The sequence below is a fragment of the Pseudochaenichthys georgianus genome, chromosome 6 (assembly GCF_902827115.2).
Source record: "Pseudochaenichthys georgianus chromosome 6, fPseGeo1.2, whole genome shotgun sequence".
Taxonomy (NCBI): Eukaryota; Metazoa; Chordata; class Actinopteri; order Perciformes; family Channichthyidae; genus Pseudochaenichthys; species Pseudochaenichthys georgianus.
The window spans coordinates 10,261,426-10,276,232 of record NC_047508.1 but is presented as its reverse complement, the minus strand read 5'-3'; the positions used below and the strand labels follow the sequence as shown (position 1 = coordinate 10,276,232).

The window sequence follows — 14,807 nt, the reverse complement described above, 5'->3', positions numbered from 1 at the left end:
GGTAATTAAAATAGCTAAGGGTGATGATCTGACTTGAAGTGTGTGTTTTGCTGCAGCGGGAGGAGCTGCAGGTGAGCAGAGCTGCGTGTCTCCGTCCTGTCAGATTAGACTTCACTCGCGTTTAGGTCCATATCGAGAGAAAGATAAATAATCTGAATTCAGGGTGCAGTTTACTTTGACGCGGGGGTGAGCAGCAGAGGTGGGGCTATTGCCTCATCATTATTGCTGTAGATGTTGCACAAACAACTGTAGCATGGTCAATAGCGTCCGGAGCACGATAGCAACTCTGCGATCCGCCATTGTTGTTGTTGTTGGTGGCGAAACACTTCAGCAATGGCGCGGGGTAAGCGGAGGTGAGCAGAAGAGGTGGGGCTATTGCGCAATCACTATCAGTGATCTGAAAATGTTAGGGCGTACACACGGACCCCCCAGAGAGTTGCGTATGCCTTTCTATCCACCTTGGGACCCGTTATCGTTTCCTCAGGCGTTTAGTGCCGTATTCGGTCGTCCTCGTGTGGCCGAACGGTCTATATGACACTAAACAGTAACGCAAATGACCGAATTCGTCCTCGTGTGGCCGCAGCCTTAACCAACTGGTGTGTGTTGCACTTCCTCATCCTTAGTGGGGACGTAACAACATGACTTATCTCGACTCATTATACCAGATGGATCTCTGTGCGATATTTATGAATTGCTAGCAAACACAAAAGGTTATGTAGAGCTATTATTGGTGAGTCTCTTAAATCAAAACATCTGTTATGAGGAGTAAGTCTGGTTGAAGAAAGATCTCATTTGAGATGAGATTTGAAATAAGTTACGGCTTAACAAGCATGGCTGAGACGAAGTGATGACCAGATGGCAGTGACGACAATAAAACACTAAATGTGACGACATGCCATATTATTGACAAAAAAAGACTAAATTGCATTATAAAAAATAAAAAACTTTACCAACATCTCTCACAAACAAAGAGGAGGATAATTATTATAGAGTTTCTTTTCTCTTGAATACAGCAGCTCCGTTTCCTGTGCTTGTCCAAAAACTATACTACAGCTGCACACAATGAGCACAATCCGGAGGACTATGCTCATTGAGGACATATACTCAATGTAATTAAAACCACCAAGGACATTTGTCCAAGGGCTAAGACAAAAAACATTGCTATTGACACTATTTACACTATTGGGCACGGGTGCTTTTTTTGGCTTTGTGTGTCACATTTCAGAACATTTTCTAGTTTAGGTTTTTCCTCTTGTTGGTGACAGAAACTGGGGCTTCTACAGTAGGCAATCAAGGATCAGAAGGGAAGGTCAAACGTTTGCCAATCGGAGACTTTTTGCAACACTTAAGTCAAACAGCGGTCTAGGTAGTAACAGGCCGGGCATGTTAGATTTACATAATTATCAAATATTTCATACTTTCAAGCTGATACATGTATGAGTTTAGCTGGTTGTGGCATCTAGCCTATTCATCATTTAGGGTTTATCAAGTAGGACATTATTATGTCCCTCTTATTACATTGAGGAAGATAAACTAATATAAACAAACTAACTATAGATGTTGGGGGATAGGCGATAAAGACAGATGACATAATGTTGCTGTATGGATCTGTGTAACTATGTGTGTTTCAGGTCTGTTTGCAAAGTGGTTTCGCATCTCATTTTCTGTTTTTCCAATAAAGAAGATACTTGAAAGGCAGAGAATATGCATGAAACAGCACAGGCAGTTTAAAGATACATTATCAAAAAGGCTGTCGGGCTAACATGCAGTCAGAAATATACAACCACTGGCAGAGCAGAGGGGGACAAAACTGTTGAAAGTCTATGGACTTGTGAAAGAAGAAATACACAAAGTTTATATCTATTCACACGAGTCTTTGGGGTAGCTACATCCAAAGTGACAGCAGCACAAGAGGAGCCAGGAGCATGAGAAGGTGGACACAGCCTCCCAGATTATCAGTGCACGCTCGTAGAGACTCCTGGTTGATCCCCTCCTTGTTGGGGGGGCCGTGCGGGGACACCGAGGCCACTGGGTGGAGGTTGCGTCTGGAGCACATGTCGTACAGGTTTCCGGAAAACTGCATCTTCTTAGATTCCTGGCGGAGAGATTCCCAGACCGCTGCTGCTTCATCTGGACAGCCGGCCATCGCTATGTTGGCACAGTCATGGAAGTCGTCCCATGACCTGAAGAAAATGAAATGAAGAGAAGAGGGATTAAGAGACAATTAAGGACACCTTAAGAGCCTGTGTCCACATAGTGCTTTTCCTGAGAACCAGCGTCTTTATTCAATTGTTTCCAATGAAAACAGAGTGCATGTGGTCACCTAAAGACCACATGCACTCTGCACCCAGCGTCCTTATTTTTCAAAACTAAAGACATTCACATCAGACTCAGCATTACTTTGTATTTTTAACATGCTACAGCAGATGATATGAAGCCACACATTATAGCCTGCTAAACATCTGATTGTTAGCATGCTGATTTCAGCATTCAGCTCAAAGTACCATCCTGCCTAAGAACAATCTGTCTGTCACAGGAAGTGGAGCTGGGGTGGACCTAAATGCAGGAGACTGCAAGTAATAGGAACTTCATTATAATTTCCAGACAAACAAAGGTACAGAAATTCATGTTTAAACGGCATACAAGAGTCCAAGAATGCCTAGAACAATGACTGGAACAGAAAACCAGGGTTGCGGTCGGATAATCCAAATATCAGCTCCTAACGTCTAACCCTATCATCGATTCCTTGACATTTGAGTGAAACGTCACGGGGTTAAGGGATAGTCGAAAGAAGAATTCAAAAGGACTTAGGAGAAGAGACTGCGGTACTTTAGAGAATCCGACTGCACTTTCACTATCCGACGTGTTTATGATGCGCCAGCGGACGTCATAAATGCGCGTCTGCTGCTGTGGGGAAACTATGGAAACTACAGTTTTCTATACAGCGGACTACAACATGGATGTTTAATAAGGAGGAGGGACTACTGTAAACTCATCGAGAGACTCTGCACCGTGCTCTGATGCTGCTGCTTTAGGCTTTATGAACGTGGACAACAGAGAAACATATTCTTCATGACCAAAGTTGGAATTGAAATAAAAAGGAAAGTGAAACTTATGCTCGTCACCCTCTCCCTCCGGTCCACATTAATACAAATGATCCCAATACGTATGATTGTATGAACTATGAAAAGATCTTAAAAGCAATACAAATGTATTTATTATAAACGTTAGTCCTTAACATCTATCACTGTGTATATCACCATTCAAACATCTTTTAAAAGTTGAACAAACCCCACACAGCTCAGTGAAATGTTGACTTTATTTGATCATTTCAGTAAAAACTAACGTTCATATTTCTCTTTTTGATTATAATACTGATGAACGTTCAAAACAAAGCACTTTGGCAACTTACCACATACGTTTTAAAATGCTTAATAAGCACCGTGACTTTCATAATATAATTTCTCGGTCATAATCGGTTGTTTCCGTGAACGGCCGACTGTTGAGTGACGGCAAATGCTGCGGCTGCAAGGCATTGTGGGGCAGCATTTTCTCCTCTCCTTTCGGTTAGGGAGGTCCAGTGGTTCCTAAGCTAAAGGAGGTTATAAAGGACGTTTGAAGCCTCCTTTCCTATCATCTAGAGCAGTGGTTCTCAAACTTTTTTCAATAATGTACCCCCTTTGAAAAAAAACTGCAGCCAAGTTGTGAGGAATTGCGGTATCTCCTTCTCCTTTTTTCTGTTTGTTTGTCTATCTGTTTGTCTGTCTTCCTGGCTGGGCGTGGTTGACCTACTTTCCGTTTTCCGCCAACTCACCTCCGCTCCTGTTTCTCATCATCACTGATTACCACCACTCACCTGCTGCTGCTTAAAACTCCTGTTCGATCATCAGACTTCGCCAGTTCTTCGTATACTCACAGTGGTAAACTCCAGTTCTGGCTGACTAGATTTTCTAGTGCTTTTGTATACTCTTCCTGTTGGATTTTTTCGTATGCTAATCATGTTCTGTTTTTTGCCTGTTCCAGAAACTCCACATTCCATTCCGTCCTGCCTGCCACGTCCAGCCCAACCTCCGTCTCAGCCCTGCGAATGCATTACTTATATTTATTTTTTTCATTTACATAAAATAAATCTCACAAACCCCCTGCAGTACTCCAACGTATACCCCTAGGGGTCCGCGTACCCCCATTTGAGAACCACTGATCTAGAGAATTCGAACGGCACTTATCATGGCTGCCACTGAGGGACTTCCGGGTCATTTCACTCCGTTAGGAAGGTTCCTAAGCTAAATGGACTATTGGACTTCAGCCCAGGACTTAAATACAAGCAAAACTAATGACGGGATAAACAGCAGGTGTACAGGAGGTCAGGGGATTGCAGGGCTGATGAGGAACAGGTGGAACTAATGAGGCCTGGACAAACAATGAAAAAGGCGGGAAAACACTGCAAGTTCGATGCAGATAAAATCTAAACACAGTGAATGTGTAGGCTGATATATTTATGGGTCTATGTTTTAATAAAAGAGCTTAATTAATGCCAAGGGCAGGAGCATGGGTGGCAGACACATGGCAGAATATATTTGCACAAATGTAAATGAAGGGCTTTCAGTGCTATATTCTAAAGCCAGCTGAATACAAGGGCAACACTATTCATATCTCCGAAATGAATACAACAAGGTTGCAAATAATACAACTACTTGTAGGTGAATATATTGTACAAGGCGGCAATACTTGTTATTTTGTCACAGTCATCCATGTTTGTTTGTTTTCACATTTTTGGGCATGGTGCACCTGGAACACTTCAAGGTGGGCTAGGTAATTCCCTTCAGAAACACTTTTTGTTATATTCCATGGAATGCTCTCAATATCCCGATAACAATGAATATATTAAATGCTTTGACAATGAATACATAAAAAAATGTCATCTGTGGAAGCCGTGGCGCTGTAAAAAGCACGACCAATCATTTTAGCCGGCCCGGCTAAAATAACTGGATGGCCTACCTGCCTGTCAGCCTTCCATCTGTGCACAAACTTATCTTGTGCCCTCATTGGTCATGTGCGCGTTTGTGTTTGTTGGAGGAGGGGCTCTGTAAGGAAGTCTGAAGGAAGGGGCAGATTTTTTTCGGTTGTGTACTTTCAAATTCTTGCGCACTCGAGCTGGTTTCTCCATTCTTACCTACCCTACCTTTCAAGGAAGTTCAAGTTGGAAGTTCAAACATGCCAGGAAGGGGACAAAAATACTTGGCCTCAAATGCAACGGCTAAGACGAAGTTTTAAAATCTAAAAGCATTTATAAAGAAGAAAACAAAGTATAACAAAAATCACTCTTTCAGAGACAAAACGTGGCAAAGGCAAAATGCTAAACCATAAGACTAAATAAACTTGACTCCTTATTGGCCTGCATCAAGCAAAGAAACCAACTAAGGAGATTGCTGAAACTACTCAAATTGGGTTAAGAACTGTCCAACTCATTATTAAAACCAAATCAATGAACCTTGATGTACCCTGTTCCAGAGTGATGGGCGCATCAGGGTAAGAAGGGGGCAGATGAAGTGATGTACCCATCAGTGTATAACATAAACATGATTAATGACTAACCATGTAATGAGTAAACAAAACCTGGCAAAATGACGTGATGTTACACAACTGGAAAAGTGCACAGATATTTCATGCAAACCACCAATGTATGCACCAACCTTGTATATTGTGCCATGTTTATCTTAAACATCCAACTGGCCTTTGATTTGCACTTCATGTATGATCAAACCACATCCACAGATCAATAATCTCCTCGAGACACATGACTTCCCTGGCTAGTGCATGCTCACATGATTAACTAATGAAGATCTCCATAGACATCTCTGCAAATAACTGATGGAGATTCAGTGACCAGTGAAACACCAATCATTCCACTGAGTAAATCTAATTCAATCAATCAATCAATCAATCAATCAATCAATCAATCAATAAATGTTTATTTATATAGCCCAATATCACAAATGTTACATTTGTCTCAGTGGTCTTCACAGTGTGTACAGAATATCAGTATGACAATACGACACCCTCTGTCCTTAGACCCTCACATCGTACAAGGAAAAACTTCCGAAGAAAACCCAGTTTAAAGGGAAAAATGGGAGAAACCTCAGGGAGAGCAACAGAGGAGGGATCCCTCTCCCAGGACGGACAGACGTGCAATAGATGCTGTGTGTAAATTGAAAAGATAATACATTTGCAACATAGGTAGTCGAATAGGTAATTCAATCTATTGGTTGACTCCCTTGACTTCTCTTTGCAGTTGCGAAGAACCTTCATTAGTTTAGGGAATGGAAAAGCTGTCATCAACTGTGTGCTGTTGAACCATTGCTATGTTATAATGTATCCATCCATTTGAAACACTTTCTCATACCTGAGGAGTTACAACGAGGGCGAAAAAACAGTAAAAAGGAAAGTGGGGGGAACGATGATGAAGCAGAGACAGAAGGAAGTTAATCTTACAAAGGATCTGTTGGATATAAACATCTTTTTTTCTGTAAATCACAGCATTAAACTTCATTCTAGTAACCTTCAAGCTCCAAAGTCTATTGGACCGTAATTGGCTGCTAATTCTTCCTCTCATCAAGAATGTGTTGGCTAAGTTGTCTCTGAGGAAATGCTGGTTAAGTGTAAAGAAAAAGAAGAAAAAAGGAGGGCTGGGGGAGGAAGCAGAAGCAGATGGCTCTGTTCAAAAAGTGCTTGACACGAAAAACTTGAAGCAACTAAACACAAAAAAACATATCATTCTGCATACATATTATGAATAGCATTCCGCGTTCGCACTTTCTTAACAGATGTATGGCGTCTAGACACAAATCATCATCTATAGATCATATTTGATTTGTTATGTCTATTACTGCTTTGTGTCAATGGAACCTTAGAATAACAGTTTGGCATACAATTCTGTTTGCAACAGAGGTTGCTTGTGTTAAGCCTAATGGGATGTTCACTAACTCCTCCAGCAAATGTCAAATAACAGCGTATAGCAACCGTTATGTTCCCTTATGATACTTATAATACCAGGGCTAAGTAGCTCAACACTGAAGGTCAGCAGTGGCTATGGGCCCGGGTAGGCTTAAACTGACTAAGTGTTCATTTTAGTAACTGAAACTAAAGTTAAAAAATGTTTTATTTGTTTTCAGCCAAAAGAAAAACAGCATGGAAAAAAACCTTTTTTACAGGCCTCTCTTCTTCAAACGCTCATAGCTGGACTTACATCCATGGATGTATAAAGAGAACTGCATACAGTGTTGGAGGAGGGGCACCCTTCATATCTAAGAAAGTTGCTCAGTGGCACATGAAGTAAAATTGAGCGACTGTACATTCAAAAAGTGCCCGGATCGTCCGGGGCCTTTTTCCTAGAGCATGGGCACTCGAGTTTTCCTTAAGCCCCGCCTCTGATCGCCCGCTCTTGGCACAGTCTAATGAATGGAGAGAGAAAATAACTCTGGATTCAGCTTTTAGCACTTTTTACAACTTTTAAAACCTCATGTTTGAAATACTGGCAATAAAAGTGTTCGTACTGGTTAGTTTACTTTGAAGATGTTTTTTTTTCAAATCAAGGTTCAAGGTTCTTTATTATCAAACTAACATAGCTACAGAGTAATTATGTCGTTGAAAATCTTAGGTCACAGGCTTCTCCAACAATGCAACACAATAATACAGATAAGCAGACAATATTAAAACAATATTAAAATATACTACCGGTATATTAAAAGTAATACAAAAATAAAAATAGTTTTAAAAAAAGCTTGAAGTGGAATAGTGCAATACGAGTCTATATACAAGTTATTGGAATGATATATTAGATAATAGATAAATAACTAGAGAATGCAATTCCTGAAGAAATTTCTAGTGGGAATGCTTTATGCTGAAATTCTGACGCTAAACTGCTATGCTGAAATGTAATGTGTAAGAAGAAAGTGAAGAATTTAGATTGAAATGATACATGAACACTGGGGCTTGAATGTGTGATGAGAGAAGAAAATAAAGTAAAAACGCTTGGAAAAGCAGCAGAATATTTGAACTGCAAACTTCTGAACTAACTTGATGGCGAATGATCTGTCGCCATGGCAACGGCATTTGATGACACCCCATACTACGCTTAGATGCGTTGATGGCTGCATCGTTACCAAACCTGTGAAGTTCTGGGCTGTTTGGAGTATATTCACTGAAGTTATGAGAAAACCGTGTTTCAAGGCGAGCAATGTGTTGCCATGGCCACGGCATTTGAAGAAATCTCAAAACTTTCCCGTAGGTGTCTTCACGGCTGGACTGTTAGCACACTGCTATCTGAAGTCTGCTGCTCTGAGCATGTCAGTTGGAGTGATGACATCATCGTGTTCCATTACACAGGTGTTTATAGTTGAGCTAACGAGGTGTGCAGAGATCAAAGGTTTCCATTGTTCTGAATGAGAGATAAACCTCTTACATGTGAACGTTTTGTGGAAGAACCATAACAGATATCTGTGAAATTTCAAAACGTGAAGCATGTCAAGGAAGTTGAGCATCTGAAGTGTAATTTTTGTGCAGTTTCGGGTTAATAATGTGGCCTTTTTGGCAGTTTAACTAAAGGTGTTCGTCTGTTGCTGTGAAGAAATATCAGCCTGAAATTACAATGGGCTTTAATTTCAGCAGTTCAGTTGTTTAACAGTCTTATTGCCTGCGGGATGAAGCAGTCACTAAATCTGGTTGTTCTTGTCAGGATGCTGCGGTAACGCCTGCTTGACGGCAGCAGGCAGAACAGTTTGTGGCTGGGGTGATGGGGGTCTTTTATAATCCTGAGGGATTTCTTCCTGAGCCGCTGGGAGTAAAGGTCCTCCATGGTCCTCCATAGGAGCAGCTCCGCCCTGGTGATGTTCTCTGCAGTTTTCACCACCCTCTGCATAGCCTTACGATTAAGGGCGGTGCAGCTGCCGTACCAGGCCGCGATGCAGCCAGTCAGGATACTCTGTAGAAGTTGCAGAGTATCCTGGAATCCATTTTGAACCTCCTCAGCCTGCGCAGGAAGAAGAGCCGCTGTCGAGCTTTCTTGGAAATGTTTTGGTACCACCGTTTGGCCACTGCGAACATTTGCTTCAGTGGCGACAGCACTTCCTGGGGGCTTGCTTACATTACATTCAGTAACTTTATCCAAAGCATACAATATTTGCTGCAGGATGTATATATGTTTTGCCTGGAAGAAAGCCTCATGCTGCCTCTGCCCCCATGCTGCTGCAACTAATCAGAGGCTCCATCTACTGCCCCTCCTACCTGAGAACAACCACCAACTTGAAAGTAGGAAGTTGGTGATCTTGACCCATGACAATGAAGCAAATACGTTTTGAATAAGACGGGTGAATTTGTTGCCAAGGGAAACTGGAAACTGAGGTTGTTGATAGATAAATGAGGAAAATCTCATAGCTGCAGTGAAAGTCTTACTCCACCATGAAGCACCCGTTAACTCCTGCCCTTGCAGCGTCAGGCACTCTGAGTCAATATGCTGGTACAGGTACATGCTTTTCTATGTTTATATAATAGTTAATACGAAAATAATTGAACAAGTATGAAAAGTAAGCTAAATGCTAAATAAAAAATGTCAATATGTAAATTACATCCAACAGCAACCTGAAAATATAATCCCAAATCTTTTGTTTTTGCTCCCATTTTATACTTTTGACTTCTAGCAGCTCACTTTATTATTGCAGGCTAAAACTGTCAGCTAACCATTGTTGTAGGAGTTTTTCTGGCTGAGAACTGTGTTATTATTTGTGTTTTTTTTTAAGAGTCAGAAGTAATTTTAGCTGTGCCATGGACAATGCATAAGAATGAAGATATAGAACTGTAGTACATGAATGAAAAGTAAATAATCCAAAGGTTGTGGTTTTACTATTAATTGCATAATTTCCACGAAGCATGCAATATAATATATTATGCTGGGGTACTTCTCAGTTATTGTTTAAAAAACTAAAACAATATTTGAATGACTTACTGTGACAGAAATGTTTTTTCTAAAGTATTTGTCTTTCAATCACAGTTTGGGGTTTTCAATGATTACCCTCTAATTACCTTTTTACAGCACTATACGCATTGGTAGATACCTTACTGCAGCCAATGTCAAAGAATAAGAAAAACTGGATTTGTTTCAGATCTTGGAAACATCTTAAAATAGTTCAGGACTGTCCCTTTAACCACAGTACAATTTATTTAATTCATGAACAGAGCAGAAGCTTTGCAAAGTGCTTGTTTTAATGTAAGTAATTAAGGGTGTGATACTTCATACTAAATGTTTCTACCCGGGAAAAACGGAGATCTAATGTATTGTCAGTGAGTCTGTTGCGTCTGAATGGAGCACTTTCTATTGGGTAGCTCTCCAACACATTTTACGGGACGGGACAAATATAAATGGTTGACCAATGACAACAGAGCCAGCCAGCTAACCAATCAGAGCAGACTGGGCTCTGGTTTCAGACAGAGGGTGAAAAGAGGTGCTGCAGCACAGGCAGTATGAGAGAAATAAAGACCTTTTTGAACATTAGAGCATGGAGACATGTCCCAGTAGGGGAACACAATTATCTTAGGGTAATATTTGAACTTTTTTTCGTATTATTTGTTTTGTTTATAATTCAGCAAGATAAATGAGACCTTTTGACCAGAAAGTAATAAAACGTGAATGCATGTTTGTGGTAATGAATAGATAGCAACTTAGTTAGGTTTAACACTACGTCTTCAAAAGACAATATTACATTTGAATAGCAAAATATACGTACATAAAAAGCCCCCCTGAGTCTAGCCATCCACCTCTGACTGCTGCAGGAGGAGAAGCTGATGGAGGGGGGGGAGGGGGCTGTTTTCAGTGTAGGCTAACTGTGTGTGTGTGTGTGTGTGTGTGTGTGTGTGTGTGTGTGTGTGTGTGTGTGTGTGTGTGTGTGTGTGTGTGTGTGTGTGTGTGTGTGTGTGTGTGTGTGTGTGTGTGTGTGTGTGTGTGTGTGTGTGTGTGTGTGTGTGTGTGTGTGTGTGTGTGTGTGTGTGTGTGTGTGTGTGTGTGTGTGTGTGTGTGTGTGTGTGTGTGTGTGTGTGTGTGTGTGTGTGCGCGTGTACTGTATGTGAGTGGGTCTATTGTCTATACAGCCAGCAAGAGGATAATAAAAGCCAGAAAGCTAGAGAGAGATGGTGCCATGTGCAGTGGTGCAGTTTTTTGGGGTGTGTGTATTGGTTGAGTTGTGTGTGTTATCCTGCAGTGTGTGCGAGTGTGTGTGCAAAGGTGTGTGGGTCTTTGCTCAAGTCACAGGTGGTACAAAGACAGCAGAAACACAGGGAGGATGCTGACAGACAGCCAGCTGCTTTACAACAATAACATCTCCTGAGAGGACGTCTGCTCTGCTGCTAACAAGCTGCTGCTGCTGCTGCTGCTGCCGCTGCTGCCGCGGCTACCGCCGCTGCTGCCGCCGCTGCTAACACGCTGCTAACACGCTGCTGCTGCCGCTGCTGCTAACACGCTGCTGCTGCTGCCGCTGCTGCTAACACGCTGCTGCTGCCGCTGCTGCTAACACGCTGCTGCTGCCGCTGCCGCCGCTGCCGCTGCTGCTAACACGCTGCCGCTGCCGCTGCTGCTGCTAACACGCTGCTGTTTTTTTTTACTTTAAATGAATGTAGGCAACAATATGGTCAACTGGGTGTCGACTAAGCTTCATAGGTCTGGGTTAGAGGATGCATATATTGACATCTGAGGCAATATTTCACACATTTAGCTGTAGGGAAACTAAAAGAAGGCAATAGAGAACAAGTACGGAGGACAGAAAAGAGTAAAACAAAGATACTATGGAACACTAAGGATAAAGTACAGTTTGTCCAACTGCACCGACAGTCTGCACCTTGCATTATGGGGATAAGTATATGTATGAAAAGAACAAATTAGAGACGAGTTTCTAAACTTTAGGGTCAGGAATTGCGCTGGAGTAAATGAATATGCAAAAGCAGGGTGACAGGACAGATTTAAGAGTGAAATATTGATATGTGTTTGATAAGTTCTAGTTGAGCAGGAGCGCTCAACTAGAGCGCAGAAGAAAAACATTGTCGCCAGCTCTTAGACACACATTCCGCATTCTTACTAATATCTTATACCTTCCTAAACTATTAACTTTCTGTCATTACAATGTAGTTTAAACAGTATTCTCCCAACAATTTCCTTAAGTCTTTGGTGAAAAAGTTTGGTAATATTTTGCTGGCACAATGATTAATGACCTTAACATGTGACGCCTTTAGCACCAGTATACCAGATCTTTTTTTGGTCCACCTATAATCATGTTTGTGCTGGTGTGGTGTTAAAGGGGCCCTATTTGGCTATCTCTGGGGTTGACCTTTTCCTATGTTATAGTCTGCAAAGGCTAAAATCCCTGTGTTACCTGCAGAGGGGGTTTCTCTCCAAACACTGCACCCTGCCTGAAATGCCTCCATTGGACTACTTCAGTAACATAATGACATCACTATGTAACACTTGCTTCTATTGGCTAGCGCTTCAACACACACAGGAAAATAAGCCAAACATTGATTTAAAAAATACAATATGTTTTATTTTTCACACTACAGTCAGTAGTGTAAAGTAACTAGGTACATTTACTCAAGTGTACTTAAGTACAATTTTGAAGTACTTGTACTTTACTTAAGTATTTGATTTGATTGCTACTTTGTTCTTCTACTCCACTACAATTCGGAAGTTAATTGTGTACTTTTACTACACTGCCTTTATTTAGTTACTTTACAGATTTGGATGAATGATGTTAAATATGATCAACTCTTAAACCAGACTTTAGTTCCACCTGGAGTAAATTCACCAGCTACCCTGCAGTATACAAAGTCATTCAAACTAGCTGCACCTTTACCAGCTTTGAGAACACTTTAATGATCAATAATTATAAAACATATATATATTATTCTGAAATGGACCAATCTGCATAATGAGTATTTTTACTTTTGTTACTTTAAGTTTATTTTGATGCCGATACTTTTGTACTTTTACTTGAGTAACATTTTGATTGCAGGACTTTTACTTGTAACATAGTATTCCTACACTCTGGTACTTCTACTTTTACTCAAGTACAAGATCTGAGTACGTCTTCCACCTCTGACTACAGTACTACATCATTCATTAAAAGAAGCCATTTTGGTGCCAAACTACCAGAGAACCTTTAAGAAATGTATTTCATTAAATGTCATCTTTTATATCAGAGCTGAAAAACTCACAACAGAGATTGTTTTTAAAACATCATTTATGTGGTATTTTTCCAATTACTGCAGAAATCTCATAAAGCTTTGTGACTATTCCGTCCAAGGTTGAAGTACTCAAAGGTAAAACAAAAATTGCCAGGGTATCTCAGCCCAAATGAGTTGAATTGAAAAGAAGGGAAGAATTCAGCTAGGCACGAGGAAGAGTTTGACAAGCTTTTATATTAAAATCCTCCCACAGCAGTGGCCTTCACCAGGGTTACTGTGTTTGTCGTGCTTCACCAAGAACTCCTTCCCCTTGTTGAGGAGGAAAAAAATCGCTCTACTTTCGCTCTACTTGATCTATATTTTTCAGCTGTGGTTTCTCAGCAGTGAAGATTTAAGCAGTAAACGACTATTTTTATACACGTTAGACAACCTATTTCATGTCGAATCTGTGAGCAGCAGCGGCTTTCACTGGTCTTTAATCACACTTTCGAAATACCTGACAGCTTTTTGTTGAAACAAAAATAGGATAAAATGAAATTCTTCTATCTTGTCTCTTAGAAATAATCCCATAAAATAATGTATAAATCTACATGCTAACCAGAAACAGAGGCACGTCTTGGGAATATTATGCTGCCTTTGTGCAACAGCGTACAAATACTAACGGCTGCATCCTAAATGAGCTGTAGAGCGCAAAGTGACTTTAAAGTGAGGCAGAAATAGGAACACAGGTGCTGCGAATGCAATGAAAGCATGAATGGCCTTATCTAAATCTGTGGAGGATAAAAATATAAAGGCAAACAGAAAGGGCGCCGTGAAAGAAGAATAAAAGCAGGGAATAAAAAATAACGCCTGTGCTACTGTAACCAAGGAAACAAATGCCACATATTTACCTTAACCTTTGGGTCTTTTTTTTTTAAGTTGGTGTAGGGTTAGGGTTGTTGATACACCAACTTCATGACTCCCTGACATGCCAAACTGGAATCGGTTTTAATCCCTCTGTTGTGATTTGGTATTTTTGATTAAGTCAATCCAGATTTTCTTATTGTCCAACTCTGTTTTGTTTGATTTGAGCTCATTGACCTTTCTTAGTAAGGATGCTTTTTCTCTGGTAGGTTTATTAAAAATGCCATGCTTATGGGGTTAAAGTATAGTCAAAGTTGTTACATATATAAGGAAAGATAAAGTTTGTTAAAAACATTCACAGATAAGTTGCAAGTTTAAGAGCATATACGGAAAAGGTACAGGGTTTAGGCATATATAGGTTGTTGAATGAATATGAAATACAGATGTGATAATTCACTTCCGGTTCCCTCGTCTCAAAGTCAATGTTTTTTTAAAGAGCTTTTGGTTAGATTCCGGAAATAAGGGATATGGTTAATACAAGTTTACGAGATGCTTATGGATTATACCATTCCATAAACCCCTCTGTTTCAGCCCTGTTACAAAAGTGCTGATTCTGGGGGTTTTTCAATCACGAGTAAAGCTGCTCCAGAGCCACTATTTCAAGCATACTACGTCATCGAGTGCCGCCAAAGTACTGTTCCAATGTCCAGCATACTTGGAAATCTACCGAGCCCGGCGTACTT

At 40.7% G+C, this 14,807-nt stretch overlaps 1 protein-coding gene across 1 annotated transcript in view; it reads right to left on the bottom strand.

Annotated features, from left to right (window-relative positions):
• Window positions 1-221: 221 nt before the first annotated feature.
• The window catches only part of nrn1la (neuritin 1-like a), a 139,191-nt gene continuing 124,605 nt past the window's right edge, over window positions 222-14,807 (bottom strand). Inside the window, exon 3 of the mRNA XM_034084549.2 lies at window positions 222-2,183. Coding sequence (XP_033940440.1) covers window positions 1,886-2,183 — 298 coding nt within the window. The 3' untranslated portion in view covers window positions 222-1,885. The remainder of the gene's footprint in view (window positions 2,184-14,807) is intronic.